Raw genomic sequence first — 26,113 nt, forward strand, 5'->3', positions numbered from 1 at the left:
AACACCAGTATATAACACCAGCGCCTAACGCCAGTACCTTCTTGCCCTATCATCGAGCCTCAGCCTCAACCCTCAACCCTCTCTGTATACAGAGGTATCAACCCCTCCAAACAATCTTACTCATACTACAGGCACAGTGCTGGAAGTCATTCTCTTCACCTTCTTACCTACTCCACACGTCTGTAATTACTGATACAGCAGATACAGCAGAGCAGTAGACTGTAGTGTTTGGCATCTCTTTGTCCCTGAGTCATTCCTATATCCTCGCTGGTAAATGTCAGCCAGTATCACACTAAGGTCTGAGCAGGCCGCTGGCCCAGTGAATGATCTGATAGGTTCCGCTCTATACTCCTAACGACCTCCGCCACACTCTCACCGCCATCTCCATTGTTTCTCTGGTGACCGAGGACACAACTCTTTAAAAACTCCCTGAGTCACGAACACCACCCATACAGACAACAAGCTACAAATCGAGAAATGAGGGGGAATGGTAATTAGAAAAGACAGGGTTTTGATTGGGACTGAGCTAAAGGAGAAAGGAAGATGAGAGCGAGGAGTGGAGAGTTATAAAGAGAGAGAGAGAGAGAGAGAAAAACAGACTGTCAGAGAGAGAAAAAGGGGAAAGACAGTGACAAGAGACTTGTTGAAGGTGGCTGTTTGAAAATGTTTGGGTTAGAAGAGTGGTATAAGAGGATGAGGAACATGAAAGAAAGAGTGGCTTTCAGACAACAAGAGAGTTTGAGGGATACATTATTTGAAGATTGTTTCAAAATAGCAATCTCAAAGAGAAGCAGGTGCGATAGAAAAAGAGGGAAAGGTGTAAAGAGAAAAATAGTTTTCAAGTAAAGAACAGATAGAGATTCCTGTTGTGGTTGGTGGATTTATAGATTTGCGTGTGTGGGTGTGTGCATGCCTTCGTGAGTGTGTGTGTGTGTGTGATTCTTTTGCAGAGCAGGCATTTGCTGATTAGTTAGGCTGGGTTAATGACTCTCCGACAGATGTGTGCATGTAATGCATCTGTTTTCTCCTGCTTTTCCGCTGTTATTTCCACTCCTATTACTTTTGGACATGTGGAATTAAATGGCGGGAGTAATTGGTGTATCAGTGTCTCAGCTGCTGTTCCTTGCAGTGACTATGCATTACTGTGGCCATTCATATTAGTGCTGTGTGTGTGTGTGTGTGTGTGTGTGTGTGTGTGTGTGTGTGTGTGTGTGTGTGTGTGTGTGTGTGTGTGTGTGTGAGCTCGTGTTGGAAAATGTCTTCATATTAATCTGGTCCACATGACATACAGTATTTCCATCAGACTGAAAGGTTTCCATTATAGCATGCTTGGCATGAGGGAATTCTAAACAATTATTTCTTGAAGCAATCAACCTTTTAAGGTCCCACACAGTCATCCTATTTCCCAAGTAAAAATAGCCTTTGCATGACCAAAATATCGTCCATAATATTTTTACTCTATTAAAATGCTCAGAAATAACGAAATGTTAGCTTTTCTCTCATCTCTAACTATCAGGAAGTTTGAAAAAACAGGCTGAGTGAGCGGGGAGCTTGGGGATGGTAGAACAAAAACCATATAGTGACTATCAGGTGTGTTACAGAAAATATACCATTTACAACTCAATGCAGCCACAGTTGCATTATCTAAATGTTGGCTACCATATATGGAAAACAGAAAGGAAAATGCTGCCCACTGCTGCTCATGCTCCCAATGGATGCCTGATGCCACAGGAATCCATTGGGTGCCACAGGGTTCAATTCTCGGGCAGACTCTTTTCTCTGTATATATCAATGATGTTGCTCTTGCTGCGGGCGATTCCCTGATCCACCTCTACGCAGACGACACCATTCTGTATACTTCCGGCCCTTCCTTGGACACTGTGCTATCTAACCTCCAAACGAGCCTCGACGCCATACAACACTCCTTCCGTGGCCTCCAACTGCTCTTAAACGCTAGTAAAACCAAATGCATGCTTTTCAACCGTTCGCTGCCTGCACCCGCACGCCCGACTAGCATCACCACCCTGGATGGTTCCGACCTAGAATATGTGGACATCTTTAAGTAACTAGGTGTCTGGCTAGACTGTAAACTCTCCTTCCAGACTCATATCAAACATCTCCAATCTAAAATCAAATCTAGAGTCGGCTTTCTATTCCGCAACAAAGCCTCCTTCACTCACGCCGCCAAACTTACCCTAGTAAAACTGACCATCCTACCGATCCTCGACTTCGACGATGTCATCTACAAAATAGCTTCCAATACTCTACTCAGCAAACTGAATGCAGTTAATCACAGTGCCATCCGTTTTGTTACTAAAGCACCTTATACCACCCACCACTGCAACATGTACGCTCTAGTCGGCTGGCCCTCGCTACATATTCATCGCCAGACCCACTGGCTCCAGGTCATCTACAAGTCCATGCTAGGTAAAGCTCCGCCTTATCTCAGTTCACTGGTCACGATGGCAACACCCATCCGTAGCACACGCTCCAGGAGGTGTATCTCACTGATCATCCCTAAAGCCAACACCTCATTTGGCCGCCTTTCGTTCCAGTTCTCTGCTGCCTGTGACTGGAACGACTTGCAAAAATCGCAGAAGTTGGAGACTTTTATCTCCCTCACCAACTTCAAACACCTGCTATCTGAGCAGCTAACCGATCGCTGCAGCTGTACATAGTCTATCGGTAAATAGCCCACCCAATTTACCTACCTCATCCCCATACTGTTTATACTTATTTACTTTTCTGCTCTTTTGCACACCAGTATCTCTACTTGTACATGACCATCTGATCATTTATCACTCCAGTGTTAATCTGCAAAATTGTAATTATTCGCCTACCTCCTCATGCCTTTTGCACACAATGTATATAGACTCTCTTTTTTTCTTTATTTTATTTCTACTTTGTTATCGACTTGTTAATTGTTTACTCCATGTGTAACTCTGTTGTCTGTTCACACTGCTATGCTTTATCTTGGCCAGGTCGCAGTTGTAAATGAGAACTTGTTTTCAACTAGCCTACCTGGTGAAATAAAGGTGAAATAAAAAATAAAATAAAAATGAAGACCTAAGGGTCAAAACGTTGTTATAAATAAAATCCCCTGGGAGCATGAACAGCAGTGTGCAGCGTTTTCCTTTCTATTCTCCATGAGTTTGCCTACAACTCCAGCACCTGCGGAAATTACCCTCAGTAGAGCAAAACGTTGATAGTCTTATCTGAAGGGGAAAACTAGAAATCTGAGTGAAATTCAATCTGCATGGGCTGATATTTCTTCTGTGCGGCATTCCAAGGGGAGATGGGCACCCGCGCATGCGCACAGCTTAGAGGGAACATAGATTCAGAGAGACAGCTACAACAAAAACATCAGTTCAGTCGTTAGTAAAGCAGACACATCACAGCTGTCTAGGTTGGGTCTGGACAAGACAAGACTAGATTAGAGAAGGTCATTGCACCTTTAAGGGATGGTCTGTACTTTTGTGTTAACGCTACTCGTTTCCCGCTCAATCTTCCTCCTATTGTGTCTTGTACTCTGCCTGATTTTAATGGTTTGTGTCCTGTCCTTTCAGAATGCAGAGGCCAGCTTTGACTTCAGCAGCAATGACCCATACCCATATCCCCGCTACACGAATGACTGGTTTAACAGGTAAAGACTAGCTGGCCAGCCCGTGTCCCTCCAAGTTCATCTGCCCAAAAGCAGTCATCAGCAGCATTGCATTTCTTGTGCCTGTTCAACAGTGCATGCCTAGCTGTCACCCAGGTTGTGACATTAGACATCTCAGTGTTGCCACTGCTGAGTTAGTGCAGCACAGGACTAGTTGGCTAATTAGCTTGTTGTTTATAAATAGCAGACTGTCTGTGGCAAAGCATGCTGGGAGTGCAGAGAGGGCTCGCTGCAATTACCCTGTGCGAAGCCCACACAGGAATACTCACACACACATACATACTGTAGACACATTATCAGACAGTTATTGTCATGCAAAATGGTAATTAACCGTTAATTATTCATATAAACATGTTTGGCATCTTCAGGCTTTCACACATACAAGCTGCATACAAGCCGCTGATGCACGCCTTTGGAACATCTACAATTAAAAAGTCTAATGAATCAATTAATATACACCATCACAATGAATCCATTGTTTATTTTAGTCAGGTCTAAAGAAACATTATGATATGAAGAAAATGTATTTCAGAAGAACAGAATATTAGTTGGCTAATCTGTTATCTGGCTATGCTCCATGCCATAGGCTGTAGACTTGTTCATTTAGCTGACAAGATAATTTCTGTGACATTATTTTATATTATATGATTTTATAGTAAGAAGAATATAATTGAACAATAGGTGGTCAAAGACATGATACATTGACGAGTAACCAATTCCCACTATGTTTTCCAACTTTATCCCCATTCGCCAATCTACCTGTGTGTTTCTGTGTGTAGTCATGGAACAAGGTGTGCTGGTGAGGTGTCTGCAGCAGCCAACAACAACATCTGCGGAGTGGGAGTTGCCTACAACTCTAAGGTGGCAGGTATGTAGACTGCTCTAATACTGTGGTAAATAACAGCCGGCTTTGAAGTAAAAGTAATAGTGATCACAGTAATGTCAGAAAATGTATAAAAGTGGCAGTGAGAATAACTGTATTAGTAGTGCTATGGTAGTGATAATAACAATACTAATGTCAGCTATACTCAAATAATAATTACTTCTCTCATTATTACCTACAATTTTGAAATACATCTTATATTTATTAAGTATGCTGCACAGAATAATAATGGACACAGAAATGTTCCGGGTAGCCTCAGAGAATAACATCGATCTACACGCTGACTCGGTGAGTGAGTTTATAAGGAAGTGCATTGAAAATGTTGTACACACTGTGAATATTAAAACCTACCCTAACCAAAAACCATGGATGGATTGCAGCCTTTGCACAAAAGTAAAAGCGCGAACCACCGCATTTAACCATGGAAAGAGGACTGGGAATATTGCCGAATATAAACAGTATAGTTATTCCCTCCGCAAGGCAATCAAACAAGCGAAATGTTGGTATAGGGACAAAGTGGAGTCGCAATTCAACGGCTCAGTCACAAGACGTATGTGGCAGGGTTTACAGGCAATTACGGACTACAAAAAGAAAGAAAACCAGCCACTTCACGGACACCGATGTATTGCTTCCAGACAAACTAAACACCTTCTTTGCCCACTTTCAGGACAATACAGTGCCACCGACATGGACCGCTAACAAGGCCCCCCCTCTCCTTCTCCGTGGCTGACATGAGTAAGACATTTAAAAGTGTTAACCCTCGCAAGGCTGCTGGCCGAGACGGCACCTCTAGCCGCGTCCTCAGAGCATGTGCAGGCAAGCTGGCTGGTGTGTTTCCGGACATATTCAATCACTCCGTATCTCAGTTTGCTGTCCCTGCTTCAGGATGGCCACCATTGTTCCTCTACCCAAGAAGACAAGGATAACTGAACTAAATGACTGTCTCCCCGTAGCACTCACTTCTGTCATCATGAAGTGCTTTGAGAGACTAGTCAAGGATCATATCACCTCCAATTTACCTGCCACCCTAGACCCACTTCAGTTTGCATACTGCCCCGACAGGTCCACAGACAATGCAATCTCCATCACACTGCACACTGCCCTATCCCATCTGGACAAGAGGAATACCTACGTAAGAATGCTGTTCATTGACTACAGCTCAGCATTTAACACCAAGTTCCATCCAAGGTCATCATTGAGCTGGAGGTCCTAGGTATCAACCACGCCCTGTCAAATTGGGTCCTGGACCCCCCCCCACCTCTCACTCAACAAAACAAAGGAGATCATCGTGGACTTCAGGAAACAGCAGAGTAGTGGAGAAGGTGGAAAGTTTTAAGTTCCTCAGCGTACACTTCACAGACAAACTGAAATGGTCCACCCACACAGACAGTGTGGTGAAGAAGGCACAACAGATGGTGAGATCCGTACAGGTGCATCAAAGCTGGAACCGAGAGACTGAATAACAGCTTCTATCTCAAGGCCATCAGACTGCTAAACAGCAATACATTTGCATTGTCACCTAAAACCCTGACAAAATCTTACAGGTGCACAATTGAGAGCATTCTGTCAGGCTGTATCACCGCCTGGTATGTCAACTGCACCGCCCTCAACCGCAAGGCATTATAGATAGTGAATTGTTGAAAGTCACAGGGCTATGGTAAAGCTCATATTATTAAAGATGAAGTTTATGCATAACTCTGACATTTGGTAATTGCCACGACATGTCACACTTTGTTTTGGATGGAATTCAAATTTCCAATTGAGAGACTTCTTCATCAGTATGTTGTTAATAACCTCGAACTCATCAATTTTCATACAGGTTGAAAGGAGTTATGGAAGCACCATAATGAAGGCTTTGATGTTGAGATTTTATTATGTTTACATAACTTTTTCTCCAAATAGGTGCATCAACGGTGGCTGAATATGTTTCATATATACAGTTTGTATAAAGACTGGCCTAACATAAAGAGATGTAGGTTAAACTGTAGTACCAACACAAGTGACCTAATTGCTAACTGGTATATTTTGTTATAAAGTACTTTCTCCAGTTTTTAAAGCAATAGTCAAGCCATACAAAATATATTTGGTCAACAGTGACTTAGCATTTGAATAATGTGTAACCAATGGCTTGACTGATTCATATGATAGACAATGTGTATCTTACACTACATGTCTCTCCCCACCCATCCTTTCCTCCTCCCCCAGGTATCCGTATGCTGGACCAACCCTTCATGACAGACATCATCGAGGCATCATCCATCAGCCATATGCCCCAGGTCATTGACATCTACAGTGCTAGTTGGGGTCCCACCGATGACGGCAAGACAGTAGACGGACCCAGAGAGCTCACTTTGCAAGCCATGGCTGATGGAGTCAACAAGGTGCATACACACACACACACACACACACTGGGCTGACTGGAAATAGCAGGCTTATAGAGTACCTTGTTTTACTAGGGTAACGGTGTTCTTTGAAGAGGCATACGTTATATTAGACTCAAGACACAGAATAGGAAAAAGAACAGCCTTGCAGTTACACACTTTCACAGACACCCCTAGACACACACAGTTAGTTAGCATACTGCCAGTGGCAATTAGCTGCTTGATGATTCACAATACCATGCAGGGGGGTGGTCTGATCTGCTCTGACCCTATCTCATCCAGTGTTGTTGAGGAGGTACAAATTGTGCTCTAAGCATGGCTAAGATAAACACAACTAATCAAGCAGTATTCCACTCAGCCTCTCTCATGCTAATGATCACGTATGTAAACCATTACGTAGGCTAGGCACAATGCACGTTGTACAACAACAAAAATAGTACTTTCTTTTCCACCTGACCGAAAATGAGAATAATTCAATTACATTTTTTTCCATTAAACAGCCATTCATGTTTTTTGTTATTCTCTTCAACAGCTGGGGAACACTTGTCACCCCCGCCCCGGTACAATCACTTCACTCTAAACAAGACACTTACTTTGCATCTTGAGCGAGGTGGCTTCGTTTTGCATATTGACATGGATAATGGAAATAAATCATATGGATGGAATATTCTGGAAGCGGTACTAGATACATAAGAATGCTTCATTTTGGGAGCACTGGAGACAATAGCCGTGCACATATGTAATCTCACTGTATTTCAAACTTTGCAATTCGTAACATTTGTTACATACAGTTGAAGTTGGAAGATTACATACACCTTAGCCAAATACATTTAAACTGAGTTTTTTTTAATACAATTCCTGACATTTAATCCCAGTAAAAATGCCCTGTCTTAGGTCAGTTAGGATCAGCACTTTATTTTAAGAATGTGAAGTATCAGAATAATAGTAGAGAGAATGATTTATTTCAGCTTTTATTTCATTCATCACATTCCCAGTGGGTCAGAAGTTTACATACACTCAATTCGTATGGGTCAAACATTTCAGGTGACCTTCCACAAGCTTCCCACAATAAATTGGGTAAATTTTGGCCCACTCCTCCTGACAGAGCTGGTGTAACTGAGTCAGGTTTGTAGGCAGAGTTTGCTCGCACAAGTTTTTTCAGTTCTGTCCACAAATGTTCTATAGGGTTGAGGTCAGGGCTTTGTGATGGCCACTACAAAACCAATACCTTGACTTTGTTGTCTTTAAGCCATTTTGCCACAACTTTGGAAGTATGCTTGGGGTCATTGTCCATTTGGAAGACCCATTTACGACCATGCTTTAACTTCCTCTATTGAGATGTTGCTTCAATATATCCACATTATTTTCAACCCTCATGATGCCATCTATTTTGTGAAGTGCACCAGTCCCTAATGCAGCAAAGCTTCCCCACAACATGATGCTGCCACCCCTGTGCTTCACGGTTGGGATGGTCTTCTTCGGTTTGCAAGCTCCCCCTTTTTGCTCCAAACATAACGATGGTCATTATGGCCAAACTGTTCTTTTTTTGTTTCATGAGGCCAGAGGACATTTCTCCAAAACATATGATCTTTGTCACCACCGTAGTCTGGCTTTTTTATGGCGGTTTTGGAGCAGTGGCTTCTTCCTTGCTGAGCGGCCTTTCAGGTTATGTCAATATAGGACTCATTTTTACCGTGGATATAGATACCTTTGTACCTGTTTCTTCCAGAATCTTCACGGTTCTTTGCTATTGTTCTGGGAGACAGAACGCGTCTCCTTCCTGATCGGTTTGACAGCTGCGTGGTCCCATGGTGTTTATACTTGCATACTATTGTTTGTACAGATGAACGTGGTACCTTCAGGCATTTTGAAATTGCTCGCAATGATGAAGTAGGCTTGTGGAGGTCTATAATTTGTTTTCTGAGGTCTTGGTTGATTTATTTTGATTTTCCCTGGATTTCAAGCAAAGAGTCACTGAGTTTGAAGGTAGGCCTTGAAATAGTTTTATTAATCTGTATTTTACCTTGTAACTGATTGCTTATAGAAAGAGAGAAGTAATAACACATGTTTAGAACATTTTTTTTTTTACGATGACTGTCTACTGGGGAACAGTGGGTTAACTGCCTTGTTCATGGGCAGAACAACATATTTTTACCTTGTCAGCTCAGTGATTTGAATTACTGGCCCAACGCTCTAACCACTAGTCTACCTACCGCCCCAGCACTACTACCAATGTACTGCTATCACTACAGATGTTGGATCTTAATTTGAGCCAGTTTGCTACATTAGGAAAATAAACCTGAAGCAACTGGAAAATGTGAATTGTTATCTGGATTATAATTAATTATTTTTTTGTAGGTGTTGATAGATTTTTCGTAAATAAAAATCAAGTCTGAAATGTATAAGTGGAAATTACAAACTTTAGAAGCCTTTTTAAACCTCATACACTATACGTTTTATATTTCCTGCATTGCAGGAAAGTTCTCGTTTCAACAGGGTGATACAATTAAGATCTACATCTGTACCACTTCCACTGCTTCTACCCCTATAACACATCCTGAAGCCAGTTGATGTGTTGTCTTGTAGGGCAGAGGAGGGAAAGGCAGTATCTACGTATGGGCCTCTGGAGACGGTGGTAGCTATGATGACTGTAACTGCGATGGTTATGCCTCCAGCATGTGGACCATCTCCATCAACTCAGCCATCAACGACGGCCGCACGGCCCTGTATGACGAGAGCTGCTCCTCCACCCTCGCATCCACCTTCAGTAACGGACGCAAGAGGAACCCTGAGGCTGGCGTGGTGAGTGTGTGAGAAGGGGTGTGAAAAAAAGAGAGAGAGAGGGAGTGGTTGACCAAGTTCATCTCATTGTTATCCTCAGGCTGAGTACTTTGAGTACACTGAGTGCATATATCTGCCATCAGAGTAGAGGACTGGGACAATGACATAGCAGAGAGAGATGCACTATAACTTTCTGCTTGGTTGTTATATCTGCATTTATCTGGGGAATTATCTCCACGTGCAGAGTTATCACAAGAGAATGTATGAATCATCTGTGCCATAGGGGTGGAAGGGAGGAAGAGAGGGATGAGATAGGCCCTAAATTGACACATCACTATGGCAAACTATTTGACCGTGGTTACTGATCAAAACCTTGACAAAGTACAAGCTCAGTGAGCACATCCTTGCCATTGAGAAGGGTAGACACAGGAAAAACTGGCTCCCTGTTGAGGAAAGGCTGTGCCACAGCACCACAGCAGAACCCAAGACAGAGCTGCATTTCCTGACACAATTTAAAAAATATAAAGAGTGTAATTTCCACAAATTTGAAAGACTTACTAAAGGATTCAAAGACCTCTCTGATGAGAATAGTTTACGCGTTCTGTTGAGGGAGGACGCAGAGAGCTGTTGGTTGGCAAAGCACTACATTGCTACCTGCCATAAAATGAGGGACAGTGTCTGACAGACCAACCAACCTGCACATGTCCTCTATGTTATTGTTAATGCTCAATGTATGGTTATTTTGACCCTTGATTATTGTTGTTACTGATTGTCAATGGGACAATCTTGATCATTACGATTTTAATTATGTTAATATTGTAAATGTTTCACTTAATCTCCAAAGTACGCTTTGGCTATACAGTGGCTTGAGAAAGTATTCACCCCCCTTGGCATTTTTCCTATTTTGTTGCCTTACAAATTGGAATTCAAATGTTTTTTGGGGTGTTTGTATCATTTGATTTACACAACATGCCTACCACTTTGAAGATGCGAAATATTATTTATTGTGAAACAAACAAGAAATAAGACAACAGAAAACCTGAGTGTGCATAACTATTCACACCCCCCAAGGTCAACACTTTGTAGAGCTACCTTTTGCAGCAATTTCAGCTGCAAGTCTCTTGGGGTGTCTCTATAAGCTTGTCAAATCTAGCCACTGGGATATTTGCCCATTCTTCAAGGCAAAACTGCTCCAGTTCCTTCAAGTTAGATGGGTTCTGCTGGTGTACAGCAATCCTTAAGTCATACCACAGATTCTCAATTGGATTGAGGTCTAGTCTTTGACTAGGCCATTCCAAGACATTTAAATGTTTCCCCTTAAACCACTTGTGTTGCTTTAGCATTATGCTTAGGGTCATTGTCCTGCTAGAAGGTGAACCTCCATCCCAGTCTCAAATCTCTGGAAGACTGAAACATGTTTCCCCTCAAGAGGCTTCCTGTATTTAGTGTCATCCATCATTCCTTCAAGTCTGACCAGTTTCCCAGTCCCTGCCAATGAAAAACATCCCCACAGCATGATGCTGCCACCACCCTGATGATGTTCTCTTATTCCAGACATAGTGTTTTCCTTGATGGCCAAAAAGTTCAATATTTGTCTCATCTGACCAGAGTAGCTTCTTGTTTTGGGAGTCTTCCACATGCCTTTTGGTGAACACCAAACGTGTTTGCTAATTTTTTTCTTTAAGCAATAGCTTTTTTCTGGCCACTCTTCCGTAAATCCCAGCTCTGTGGCGTGTACGGCTTAAAGTGGTCCTGTGGAGCTTTGCAGCTCCTTCAAGAGTTATCTTTAGTCTCTTTGTTGCCTCTCTGATTAATTCCCTCCTTGCCTGGTCCGTGAGTTTTGGTGGCCGGACCTCTCATGTGTGGTGCAATATTCTTAAAAAAATGTAATAATGGATGTAATGGTGCTCAGTGGGATTTTCAAAGTTTCAGATATTTTTTTATAACCCAATCCTGATCTGTACTTCTCCACAACTTTGTCCCTGACCTGTTTGGAGAGCTCCTTGGTCTTCATGGTGCCACTTGCTTGGTGTTTATACACCTGTCATCAATGGGTGTGGCTGAAATCGTTGAATCCACTAATTTGAAGGAGTGTCCACATGCTTTTGTGTTTACTGAATAATTTGTATTCTTGAAGTATATTCCTCTCCTCTCCTCTCCTCTCCTCTCCTCTCTCTCTCCTCTCCCTCTCCTCTCCTCTCCTCCTCCTCTCCTCTCCTCTCCTCTCCTCTCCTCTCCTCTCCTCTCCTCTCCTCTCCTCTCCCTCTCCTCTCCTCTCTCTCCTCTCCTCTCCTCTCCTCTCCTCTCCTCTCCTCTTGTTGAATGTTGTTAGCTCACTGATATGACTACAGTCTTCGTCTTCCATCGTTGTGTTATGGTAGGCCACCACGGACCTGTATGGAAACTGCACCCTGCGCCACTCTGGAACATCAGCAGCAGCTCCTGAAGCAGCCGGAGTGTTTGCCTTGGCGTTAGAGGCCAAGTATGCACGCACACACGCACGCACGCACACACACACACACCTCATCTGCCCTCCTCATCATTTGCCCCTCACGCCCATGGACTAATGCTGCCGCTTAAATATTTATACAGTCATTACCAGTCAGTGTCTGAAAAACTTACACAGAATATGGCTTTTGCTGTTCTCACTATATTAACATGGATGAGATGTTTTGAATAAAGCAGCTCCACAGTGACTGAAACCATAAATGTCTCATTACAAACTACCTATTCCTTTCTCTGTCTTTCTCTCCCAGAGTTAAATTCAAGTTCAAATTTCTCTCTCTCTTGCTTTCTCTCTCTCCTCATCAGGGCCTTTCTTCTTCTTATCTCCCTCAATTGCTCTCCTCCTCTTCAGACCACTTCATATCTTCTCTCTTCATTGAATCACTTATTTACCAAACCTGCCATTAGGCCCACAGACTTACGCCATGAAAAAAAGTGTTGTCTCGCCCAGTTTTTACTCTGTGTTCGTGCCAGGGATACAAATAATGTTTGGCCTGCCTGGTGTTCTTTATACCTCATTACATGGCAGAAAAATAAAACATTTTATATTGAAGACTGCGCTCAAAGCGCACATTCATATTTTATTAATTACCGAAAGGCACATATACATGAAACAGAGCGACTCAGCACTAGCTGGTGATGTAAGATGCTGGAGTGTTCTCCCAGCAATTCCATCCGGGACAGGTAAGTCACGTTGTTGACAAGTAAACCAGAGGAATACCTCAGCCCAGTTCTATGATGATAAAATCCAGAATAGTAATGCATAGTTTTGTTTTGGGGTTCTATTATGTTCAACAAAGATTAGCACTATGTCAATAGCGATAATTTGACATTTTAAACATCATGAATTCATAGCTGATGTGAAAACTTTTAATTTCGTCCTTATGGTCGCAAAAATGTAAAACTTATACTAGGGAAGGCAATTGGCACATTTGATCTGAACAATATAGTACAATATATTTGACTTGATAGTTACTGTAGACACTGTGGGAGCATGTAGGGTGGAGTCCTGCCACTGACCATAGCTAGGCCAGGCTCCAGGGTACGGTGTCTCCAGGATACAGGGATAAGGTCCTAAAACAATAGAAATGTTTCACCTACTCTCCCAATAATTTTTGATCCTTTTAATTCTGTCTTTTTTACCAACACTCTTAAAAATAAAGGTTTTAAGTTAGAACCATATGAGTTTTCTGGCTCCACAAAGAACCTTATGTGGGCCAGTTCTTCCAAGAACATTTCTTTAATAAAGCAAACCTTAATAAAGCAAATCGGAGGAAAATGCTACCGAAGTTTTATCAACACATCGTCTGCGCTACTCACTCATCAAGAATTCTTGACCTTTGCTACTTTCCCTTCTGGGAAAGCTACAAGGCCCTTCCCCACCCTCCCTTTGGCAAATAAGATCAAGCCTCCATTCTGCTTCTCCCTTCCAATAGGCAGGAACTTAAACAGGTAGTACCCGTGGTAAGGCCGTTTCATCTGAATCTACGCTTCAAGATCGTTTTGTTCATGCGTACTGGGATATGTGTTACATCTGAGAATAACATTGACGTCGTATACACTGACTCTGTGATTGAGTTCATCAGGAAATGTATAGACAATGGTGTTCTCACTGTGACAATTAGAACTCACCCAAACCAGAAAATGTGGCTAGATAGCAGCATTCGTGCAAACCCCCGAACTTAACCATGGCAAGGTGACTGGGAACATGGACAAGCACAAACAATCCAGCTATGCCCTTCATAAGGCAATCAAACAGGCTAAACATCAAAGTAGAGCTGCAATCTAGAGGTTCAGACATGAGACATATGTGGCAGAGAATCCAGACAATCATGGATTATAAAGGGAAAACAAGCTGAATAGCGGACACCAATGCCTTGCTCCCGGACAAGCTAAACACCTTCTTCACCCGCTTCAACACAGTGCTGCCTAGGCGGGCAAACGGCGTTCACAAGGACTGTGAGCTCTCGTTCTCCATGGTCGAAGTCAGTAAGAAATTTAAGCGTGTTAACCCTCACAAAGCTGTCGGCCCAGACAGCATCCCAAGCTGTATCCTCAGAGCATGTGCAGAGTGTGTACTGACATTTTCAATCTTTGTTGAGTGTTGCAGTCATTTCAGTTGCTGTAGTCGCTGACGTGTATAGTGTTGAGTCATCCGCATACATAGACACTCTGGCATTAATCAAAGTCAGTGGCATGTCATTAGGAAAAATTGAAAAAAGCAAGGGGCCTAAACAGCTACTCTGGGGAATTTCTGATTCTAACTGGATTATCTTTGAGAGGCTTCCATTAAAGAAAACCCTCTGTGTTCTGTTAGACAAGAAACTGTTTATCCACATTATAGCAGGGGGTATAAAGCCAAAACACATATGTTTTTCCAACACCAGACTACGATCCATAATGTCAAAAGCTGCACTAAAGTCTAACAAGACAGCCCCCACTATCATTTTATCATCAATTTCTCTCAGCCAATCATCAGTCATTTGTGTAAGTGCTGTGTTTGTTGAGTGTCCTTCCCTATAAGATGCAGACATTTTGTTGTCAATTTGTTTACTGTGAAATAGCATTGTATCTGGTCAAACACAATTTTTTTCAGAAGCGAACTAAGGGTTGGTAGCAGGCTGATTTGTCAGCTATTTGAGCCAGTAAAAGAGGGGGCTTAACTATTCTTGGGTAGCGGAATGACTTTAGCTTCCCTCCAGGCCTGAGGGCAATCATTTAATCCAAGTAAAAATTCCCTGTCTTAGGTCAGTTAGGATCACAACTGTATTTTAAGAATGTGAAATGTCAGAATAATAGTAGAGAGAATGATTAATTTCAGCTTTTATTTCATCACATTCCCAGTGGGTCAGAAGTTTAGATTCACTATATTAGTATTTCGTAGCATTGCCTTTAAATTGTTTAACTTGGGTCAAATGTTAAAGGTAGTCTTCCACAAGTTTCCCACAATAAGTTGGGTGAATTTCGACCCATTCCTCCTGACAGAGCTGGTGTAACTGAGTCAGGTTTGTAGGCCTCCTTGCTCGCACATGCTTTTTCAGTTCTGCCCACACATTTTCACACATAGAATAGAGGTCAGGGCCATGTGATGGCCACTCCAATACCAATACCTTGACTTTGTTGTCCTTAAGCCATTTTGCCACAACTTTGGAAGTATGCTTGGGGTCATTGTTCATTTGGACGACCCATTTGCAACCAAGCTTGAACTTCCTGACTGATGTCTTGAGATGTTGCTTCAATATATCCACATCATTTTCATCCTTCATGATGCCATCTATTTTGTGAAGTGCACCAGTCTTTCCTACAGCAAAGCACCCCCACAACATGACCCTGCCACCCCCGTGCTTCACGGCTGGGATGGCGTTCTTCAGCTTGCAAGCTTCCCCCTCCCCAATAAATTTGTGGAGTGGTTGAAAACAAGTTTTAATGATTCCAACCTAAGTGTATGTAAACTTCCGACTTCAACAAGATTCAACGTTTCTTCAAATGCAGTCGATGAAACCGGCTCTCATGAGGACGCCACAGGAAAGGAAGACTCAGAGTTACTTCTGGTGCGGAGGATAAATTCATTAGTTCATTAACTGCACTGCAGATTGCAGCCCAAATAAATGCTTCACATAGTTCAAGTAACAGACACATCTCAACATCAACTGTTCAGAATGGACTGCGTGAATCAGGCCTTCATGGTTGATTTGCTGTGAAGAAACACCAATAATAAAAGAGACTTGCTTGGGCCAAGAAACACAATGAATGGACATTAGCCTGGGGAAATGTGTCCTTTGGTCTGACGAGTCCAAATTTGAGATTTTTGGTTCCAACCACTGTGTCTTTGTGAGACACATGGTAGGTGATGATCTCTGCATGTGTGGTTCCCACCATGAAGCATAGAGGAGGAGGTGTGAGGTTTGTCTGGGTGCTTTTGCTGGTGACACTGTCTGTGTTTTATTTAGAATTCATGGCACACTTAACCAGCATGGCTACAACAGCATTCTGCAGTGATACGCCATCCAATCTGGTTTTCACTTAGTGGGTCTATCATCTGTTTTTTCAAAAAGACAATTACCCAAAACACACATCCAGGCTGTGTAAGGGCTATTTGACCAAGAAGTAGAGTGATGGAGTGCTGCATCAGATGACCTGGCCTCCACAATCCCACGACCTCAACCCAATTGAGATAATTTGGAATGAGTTGTACCACAGAGTAAAGGAAAAGCAGCCAACAGTGCTCAGACTATGTGGGAACTCCTTCAAGACTGTTGGAAATGTATTCCAGGTGAAGCTGGTTGAAAGAATGCCAAGAGTGTGCAAAGCTGTCATCAAGGAAAAGAGTGGCTACTTTGAAGAATCTATAATCTGAAATCTATAATTTATTTTGATTTGTTTAACACTTTTTTGGTTACTACATGATTCCATATGCGTTATTTCATAGTTTTGATGTTTTCACAACTTCTACAATGTAGAAAATAGTACAAATAAAGGAAAAACCCTGATGTGTCCCTGAACAAAGCCGAAGTCAAAATCAAAAGTAACAGTCAATATCTGGTGTCTAGTATGGCTGGTGGCATTGTCATGCTGGAGGGTCATGTAAGGATGAGCCTGCAGGAAGGGTATCACATGAGGGAAGAGGATGTCTTCCCTGTAACGCACAGCATTGAGATTGCCTGCAATGACAACAAGCTCAGTCCGATGATACTGTGACACACCGCCCCAGACCACGATGGACCCTCCACCTCCAAATCGATCCCGGTCCATACAGGCCTCTGTGTAAGACTCATTCCTTCTACGATAAACGCAAATCCGACCATCAACCCTGGTGAGACAAAACCGCGAATTGTCAGTGAAGAGCACTTTTTACCAGTCCTGTCTGGTCCAGCGATGGTGGGTTTGTGTCCATTGGCGACGTTGTTGCCGGTGATGTCTGGTGAGGACCTGCCTTTACAACAGGCCTACAAGCCCTCATTCCAGCCTCTCTCAGTCTATTGTGGACAGTCTGAGCACTGATGAAGGGACTCGGACAGTTGTTGTTGCCATCCTGTACCTGTCCCGCAGGTGTGATGTTCGGATGTACCGATCCTGTGCAGGTGTTGTTACACATTGTCTGCCACTGTGTGGACGATCAGCTTTCCATCCTGTCTCCCTGTAGCATTGTCTTAGGCGTCTCACAGTACGGACATTGCAATTCATTGCCCTGGCCACATCTGCAATCCTCATGCCTCCTTGCAGCATACCTAAGGCACGTTCACGCAGATGAGCAGGGACCCTGGGCATCTTTCTTTTGGTGTTTTTCAGAGTCAGTAGAAAGGCCTCTTTAGTGTCCTAAGTTTTCATAACTGTGACCTTAATTGCCTACCGTCTGTAAGCTGTTAGTGTCTTAATGATCTTTCCACAGGTGCATGTTCATTAATTGTTTATGGTTCATTGAACAAGCATGGGAAACAGTGTTTAATTAAACCCTTTACAATGAAGATCTGTGAAGTTATTTGGATTCTTACAAATTATCTTTGAAAGACAGGGACGTTTCCTTTTTTGCCGAGTTTATATTTATATAGAATTTTGCCGTTTTGTCTTTTATTTAATTGTTGACACCATATTTATATTGGAGAAGGCGAGTAGCGACACATTCTAAATTGATCATGTTGTGATATGTAAGTTGATTTCTGTTGGTTGTGAGCAAACTTTTTGAACAAAAATATGGAATATATTTGTTGTCTTAAAGTGAAGGTGTTACCGGCTTTGGATTTTCCATTTATATTTTGAGGTTTGATGTTAGTACATAAGCATTTGGTGCTCAACAACTGCTGTCATCTCATTAGTCAGTATGTGTTACACTTGTGCTGGCTTGTCCATCTCGTTAGTCCAAAGGAGTTTCACCTGTGCTGGCCCAAGTTATATTTAAGGGTAGCTGTGCTCTAATTATCTAAAGAGACATGGAACATCTTTAGTTGGCTATCCCTTTTAATTTATTTTTTTGTTTGTTATCTGATCTTCCCTATTTTCGTTTTTCTCCACTTTCTGGTTTGCTTCCTGTCTTTAATTAATTTGTATTGTTTTATTTTGTTTGCGTCTTGGGCAGATTTAGCGGGTGGGTGTCTTTGGTGTCTTTTAGGTCCCAGTTGTTGTTTCTAGTCAACTTTCAGAGGACATCCCCTTAAGTGTCTTTCAGAACCCCTCTTAAAACCCCACCTGTTTCCGTTGTTGTTAATGACTCTTTGTTAGTTCCCTCTTCTGTTTGAGCAACATTTTTGGGTTCCTTGCTGGGGAACGTAACAATACCATTTAGGATGAACTAGTTGTTATCCACTGCTAGCTAATAATAATAAATATAATATCCAGTGTTTAACATAACATGTTAACATTAAATTAGCTACTACAGATTAAGAAATTAGCTAGCTAGTTATTAACATTTTTGCTAATAATAGGTTGTAAGTTAGTCTTAAAATCGAAACCACTATTGTGTTGACAGAGGATGCTAGCAGCTAACTTACCAGCTACCAAGCTAGAGACAGTACCCGAGTTCAAAAGTTAGATAACTAACTAGCTAGCTAGCGTACTAATCCAAAAAAGCAATCTAAAGCAATTGCATTGGAAATTCTGTCATGTCGATGTTAGCTAGGTAGCTGGCAGCTAATGTTTGCTACCTGGCGAAGTTATCTAGTCAGCAAACGTGATCTTCTTAGCTATTGTTAGTGTTTAAATATTGGAGAGTTGAGACCAAATCACGGACGCTGGACAGAGTGGATTTCAGTTGTAACAAAAGACAGTTTTAATGAGTCAAAGATATCTTGTCCCGCAGTTTTACGTGCACGGATCTAGTTCATATAACTCGGCAAGGAGTCAGGTGAAAAAGAGGCCTTATACAAAGGTTACATTCATTTTTATACATAGAATAAAGTAGGTGGAGTCTTGTCGTTTTGGTCTTCTGACTGGTCACAAAGGGTTGGAGGCGGGCCTTGCTCTAGCCAGAGCGGGCCCCATTGGTGCATAGTAGAGTCTTGTTCTGAGCACCCGACCAGTAGAGGGGGTGAGATGTGTGTTTATACAAGGTGACATTTGTGTGTCAGGAAATCTGACACAGGAGAGCAGAGGGGGTCAGTTTTATGGCTGGGTGTATGTGTTCTTGCGATGGAATGTCTTTGTTTCCTGGGGTCGGGAGACAACCAAGCTGAGGGGATAGTATTAGGGGGGTAGTTTTATTGCTGGCTGTGTGAGCTAGTTCCTGTTTTAACAAGTAAGATGACTTGAGTCAGGCGGTTTAGCTTAGCGCTGTATAATATATGAGCTATGTGTATGAATGTTTACATATATATATATATATATATATATATATATATAAAACACTATCTAACTATATCATAACAAAGATCGTCTTGCGCTAAATCATCTAGCAGAATTTCTTTATTCAAAAATACATTTTAGGTTTTACCTAATGCTAGCTAGCAAGCTAACGTTTCCTAGCAAGCTATGTAGGACAGAGGTGCTAGCAAACATTAACTCACTAGCTAGCTACTTAGCTAGCTGAGCAGCGTGCTTAATCATCCAGCATAAATTCTGTATCCATTCTTCACAACACTATAAGGGTACAAGGCGAGACCCAGATGCAATCACGGGAGGCAGATAGTTTGAGTCTCTGATATTTATTATAATCCAAGGGGAATGCAAGAGAATGGTCATGGACAGACAAAATCAGGTCAGAGTCCAGAAGGTACAGAATGGCAGGCAGGCTCGAGGTCAGGGTAGGCAGAATGGTCAGGCAGGCGGCTTCAGGGTCCAGACAGGCAAGGGTCACAACCGGGAGGACTAGCAAAACAGATAGAAGGAAAAAGCAGGAGAATGGGAAAAAAACACGCTGGTTGACTTGACAAACTGGCAACAGACAAGCAGGGAACACAGAAATAAGTACCCAGGGACTAATGAGAAAAACAGGTGACACCTGGATGTGGGTGGAGACAGTCACAAAGACAGGTGAAACAGATCAGGGTGTGACAGACACACTGTCACATGATGTCAATGTCAACACAAAATTCTGGGCATATTCCACATATTCCATATTTCACTTCAAACAAGTTTCATAGATGGGCAGATCTCACAAAGTCGGGGGAATTTCAATAACACCAATAATATGGCTTAAGATCTTCAGATGAGGTCTTCCTAGAATAAATAAGTGTACCAATGCATCATCAAGGTTTCAAAAGTCAGCAAGACACATCATGGGAACTATTTCTGCTCTTGGGACAGAGGAACAATGCATCACACCCAAAAGTGATAAAATAACTATTGTTTAACTGTGCAACAATGTAAAACAATGTTGCACGATGATACATAAAGGTTCAATAGTATACACATTTGTAAGTGCATGTATAAATGGTGAATAGCTGGACATAAATAGTGGCTCACTATTTGGAAAGCACTGACTGGCTATCACACCATTTTGACCAGTTAGTTATAACCCATTTATTAAAGGTGTATAATGCATTTACAAATGATTAAATAACCATCAATAACGTAATTACAAACCCTTTATAAACCCTTTACAAATAGTATCTTGTTGTAAAGTTTTACCAACACTTTCTTATCTGGTTTGATTATTAAACACATATCTGCACCAAAACATTACAAATGAAATGTAGTATTAAATATGATATGGGAAAAACATACACAAATAATAAAATATGAAGAAATCAAGAATAATTTAATAATAATACATCTTGTTATGCAAACCTGAAAACAATGTGCAAGTTACATCAAACTTTGGAATCACAAAATATGATAAGAATAAGGCAAATAATAACAATAATGAACTTTTACAACTTCAATTGCTTCTGTACATACTAGGCCTATAGCCTAATACACAAGGCATATAGCCTTATACCTTCCACTAGGCCTAAAGCCTAATATATGAAGAGTCAGAATGGGAACAAATTAAAAGCATGCATTGGAGGTGAAATGACCAGTGACAATCTGAGCTATTTGGGTGAAGACTAGGATTCCCTTTACTAGTGCCTATGTCCACAATGAGTAACACTCACTGGAGCACCATAACCTAAAACAATTTTGGTTCCCCACAATGCATAACTGCTTTCCCTTGCATTATGGTGCAACATAAACAAACCACGTCATATTCTGCTTTCTATATTTTAATCTAGGCTGTGAGGGTGTGATTGTCCCTCAGCCCTTTCTGCAGCCTCAGCAGCATGTTGTCCAGTATCTCCAGCCCTGTCTGCAGACTCAGCAGCATGTTGTCCAGTCTCTCCAGCCCTGTCTGTAGACTCAGCAGCATGTTGTCCAGTCTCTCCAGCCCTGTCTGCAGCCTCAGCAGCATGTTGTCCAGTCTCTCCAGCCCTGTCTGCAGACTCAGCAGCATGTTGTCCAGTCTCTCCAGCCCTGTCTGTCCTTGGCAGCACAGGAATAGCTTCTATTGGGGTGGCAGGTAGCCTAGTGGTTAGAGTTGGGACAGTAACCGAAAGATTGCTTGATCGAATCCCTGAGCTGATAATGTACAAATCTGTCGTTCTGCCCCTGAACAAGGCAGTTAATCCATTGTTCCTAGGCCATTGTTCCTAAGAATTTGTTCCTAACTGACTTTCCTTGTTAAATAAACAAATATTGACTGCCTGGTGCACAGGTGACATATCTACAGTGTAGTCCCCAAGAAGGTCTGAGAGCGGACAGTCCACCAGTGTCAGAGAGGAGAGAGAAATAATTGCATACAGTGTGTGTACATGTAGCCTAATAGTACATAACAAAAATACAACATTGACAGTTGTAAACTAAACCAGGATGATTTAGTTACCATGCTGACTACCAGCCCGAGCTTTCAAAAGTCATAACTATTGGCTAGCTACCTAGCTATCATCATATGGGTTAGGGTTAGGCTTAGGCGCCATTCATTCTTGCAATCAACAGCCAGCAGGCTTATTATTTTTAGGAATCATATCACAGATAACGACACAATTAGATATCTAGCTAAGTATTTATTTATATATCTAACTGATGACACCAGGCAGGCTAAAACTCCATCCCACACAAAACATGGTGAAATTTCAGGCAGTCTTTTCAAACAGCTCTTACACTCAAATGACATGATCATCATTTTCACAATTTCACAGTATTATCCCAATCTCATAGTGTGGTAATATACAGTTGAAGTCGGAAGTTTGCATACACATTAGCCAAATACATTTAAACTCTGTTTTTCACAATTCCTGACATTTAATCCCAGTAACAATTCCCTGTTTTAGGACAGTTAGGATCACCACTTTTTTATGAATGTGAAATGGCAGAATAATAGTAGAGAGGATGACTTATTTTAGCTTTTATTTCTTCCATCACATTCCCAGTGGGTCATATGTTTACATACACTCAATTAGTATTTGTCTTTAAATTGTTTAACTTGGGTCAAACGTTTTGGGTAGCCTTCCACAAGCTTCCCACAATAATTTGGGTGAATTTTGGCCCATTCCTCCTGACAGAGCTGGTGTAACTGAGTCAGGTTTGTAGGCCTCCTTGCTCACACATGCTTTTTAAGTTCTGCCCACAAATTTTCTATAGGATTGAGTTCAGGGCTTTGTGATGGCCACTCCAATTACTTGACTTTGTTGTCCTTAAGCCATTTTGCCACAACTTTGGAAGTATGCTTGGGGTCACTGTCCATTTGGAAGACCCATTTGCGACCAAGCTTTAACTTCCTGACTGATGTCTTGAGCTGTTTCTTCAATATATCCACATAATCTTCCTCCCTCGTGATGCCATCTATTTTGTGAATAGCACCAGTCCCTCCTGCAGCAAAGCACCCCCACAGCATAATGCTGCCACCCCAGCATAATGCTGCTTCACGGTTGGGATGGTGTGGTTCAGCTTGCAAGCATCCCCCTTTTCCCCCAAACATAACAATGGTCATTATGGCCAAACAGTTCTATTTTTGTTTCATCAGACCAGAGGACATTTCTCCAAAAAGTATGATCTTTGTCCCCATGTGCAAACTGTAGTCTGGCTTTTTTATGGAGGTTTTGCTGAGCAGCCTTTCAGGTTATGTCAATATAGAACCCATTTTACTGTGGATATATATACTTTTGTACCTGTTTACTCCAGCATCTTCACAAGGTCCTTTGCTGTTGTTCTGGGATTGATTTGCACTTTTTGCACCAAAGTTCATTCATCTCTAGGAAACAGAACCTAACCGACTTGCCAAAACTATAGTTTGTTAACAAGAAATGTGTGGAGTGGTTGAAAAATGAGTTATCATGACTCCAAACTAAGTGAATGTAAACTCCTGACTTCATTTGTATATGAAACACAGGAAATCTCGTTTTTGATTGCCTTCGGCCTTTAACTGCCTGATCTATCACCTGTGTAGTACACCTGATACACACATCTCCCGAGTGCGCTCCCGAGTGGTGCCCTGCTCTAAGGCACTGCATTTCAGTGCTAGGGGTATCACTACAGACCTTGGTTCAATTCCAGGCCGTATCACAACCGGCCATGATTGGGAGTCCCATAGGACGGCGCGCAATTGGCCCAGTGTCGTCCGGGTTAGGGTTTGGCCGGGCTAGGCCGTCATTGTAAAAAATAATGTATTCTTAACTGACTGCCTAGTTAAATAAAGGTTCAATCAAATAAATAATAATCTAACTCTGTCTTGTCTCTCCCCCTCACCCCTTCATCCCCTCTGCAGTCCTAACCTGACATGGAGGGACATGCAGCACTTGTCCGTGCTGACCTCCAAGAGAAACCAGCTACATGACGAGGTGCACCAGTGGCGGAGGAACGGTGTGGGCCTGGAATTCAACCACCTGTTTGGTTACGGTGTGCTGGACGCTGGCAGCATGGTCAAGATGGCCAAGGAGTGGAAGACTGTCCCTGAGCGTTTTCACTGCGTGGCTGGATCATTGCAGGATGTCCAGTAAGTGACCGGGCACTGTACAGACAATACAATACCGACCTGGCTGAAAATAGAAGTAGTACTAAGATGTACAGTCGTCGCCAAAAGTTTTGAGAATGACACACATATTAATTTTCACAAAGTCTGCTGCCTCAGTGTCTTTAGATAAGTGTCAAAGGCTTTTATTGACAATTACATGAAGTTGATGCAAAGAGACAATATTTGCAGTGTTGACCCTTCTTTTTCAAGACCTCTACAATCTGCCCTGTTATGCTGTCAATTAACTTCTGGGCCACATCCTGACTGATGGCAGCCCATTATTGCATAATCAATGCTTGGAGTTTGTCAGAATTTGTGGGGTTTTGTTTTTCCACCCACCTCTTGTGGATTGACCACAAGATCTCAATGGGATTAAGGTCTGGGGAGTTTCCTGGCCATGGACCCAAAATATCGATGTTTTGTTCCCTTGAGCCACTTAGTTATCACAGTTACCTTATGGCAAGGTGCTCCATCATGCTGGAAAAGGCATTGTTTGTCACCAAACTGTTCCTGGATGGTTGGGAGAAGTTGCTCTCGGAGGATGTGTTGGTACCATTCTTTATTCATGGCAGTGTTCTTAGGCAAAATTGTGAGTGAGCCCACTTCCTTGGCTGAGAAGCAACCCCACACATGAATGGTCTCAGGATGCTTTATTGTTGGCATGACACAGGACTGATGGTAGCGCTCACCTTGTCTTCTCCCGACAAGCTGTTTTCCGGATGCCCCAAACAATCAGAAAGGGGATTCATCAGAGAAAATCACTTTACCCCAGTCCTCAGCAGTCCAATCCCTATACCTTTTGCAGAATATCCAGCTGTCCCTGATATTTATAGTGGCTTCTTTGCTGCCCTTCTTGACACCAGGCCATCCTCCAAAAGTCTTCGCCTCACTGTGCATACAGATGCACCCACACCTGCCTGCTGCCATTCCTGAGCAAGCTCTGTACTGGTGGTGCCCCGATCCCACAGCTGAATCAACTTTAGGAGACGGTCCTGGCACTTGCTGGACTTTCTTGGGCGCCCTGAAGCCTTCTTCACAACAATTGAACCGCTCTCCTTGAAGTTATTGATGATCCGATAAATGGTTGATTTAGGTGCAATCTTACTGGCAGCAATATCCTTGCCTGTGAAGCACTTTTTGTGCAAAGCAATAATGACGGCACATGTTTCCTTGCAGGAAACCATGGTTGACAGAGGAAGAACCACAATTCCAAGCACCAGCCTCCTTTTGAAGCTTCCAGTCTGTTATTCGATCTCAATCAGCATGACAGAGTGATCTCCAGCCTTGTTCTCGTCAACACTCAACAATCACTGACATGATGTCAGCTGGTCCTTTTGTGGCAGGGCTGAAATGCAGTGTAAATGTTTTTGGCAGATTCAGTTCATTTGCATGGCAAAGAGGGACTTTGCAATTAATTGCAATTCATCTGATCACTCTTCATAACATTCTGGAGTACAGTGGGACAAAAAAGTATTTAGTCAGCCACCAATTGTGCAAGTTCTCCCACTTAAAGATGAGAGAGGCCTGTAATTTTCATCATAGGTACACTTCAACTATGACAGACAAAATGAGAAAAAAAATAAGAAAACAAATCACATTGTAGGATTTTTAATGAATTTATTTGCAAATTATGGTGGAAAATCAAGTAAAATTGATTGACAACTAGGGGTAAATTGCCTCCAGTGGGTGGTTTGTAAATTCAGAGCATTGTCAGATTGTCTGTTCATAAATTCTGAGCTTTTCGGTCTCCGAGGGTTCAGAGCATACACTGCGCTATTGATACAGGAACACTCAGGCCAAGGAGTAGGGTTGATCTGCACATTCCTCACAATGGCAGTTAAGCAACCAAGCTCACTGGCTAAAGTTGGCTAGCTGCTTCCAGACACAAATGAGAGAACACCTAGTAGAGCTGGTTAGCTTGTTTACATTAGCCAGAGACTTAGTGACTAACTGTGCTGCTGGCAACCATTGAATTACTTTTTTGC

At 42.3% G+C, this 26,113-nt stretch overlaps 1 protein-coding gene across 1 annotated transcript in view; it reads left to right on the forward strand.

Annotated features, from left to right (window-relative positions):
* The window catches only part of LOC112254478 (neuroendocrine convertase 2), a 67,061-nt gene that overhangs the window by 37,401 nt on the left and 3,547 nt on the right, over positions 1 to 26,113 (forward strand). Inside the window, exons 6-11 of the mRNA XM_024427135.2 lie at positions 3,567 to 3,643; positions 4,441 to 4,529; positions 6,750 to 6,925; positions 9,512 to 9,727; positions 12,088 to 12,188; positions 23,883 to 24,110. Of these exons, the coding sequence (XP_024282903.1) occupies positions 3,567 to 3,643; positions 4,441 to 4,529; positions 6,750 to 6,925; positions 9,512 to 9,727; positions 12,088 to 12,188; positions 23,883 to 24,110 (887 nt within the window). The remainder of the gene's footprint in view (positions 1 to 3,566; positions 3,644 to 4,440; positions 4,530 to 6,749; positions 6,926 to 9,511; positions 9,728 to 12,087; positions 12,189 to 23,882; positions 24,111 to 26,113) is intronic.

Source organism: Oncorhynchus tshawytscha, linkage group LG01 (assembly GCF_018296145.1).
Source record: "Oncorhynchus tshawytscha isolate Ot180627B linkage group LG01, Otsh_v2.0, whole genome shotgun sequence".
Lineage (NCBI taxonomy): Eukaryota > Metazoa > Chordata > Actinopteri > Salmoniformes > Salmonidae > Oncorhynchus > Oncorhynchus tshawytscha.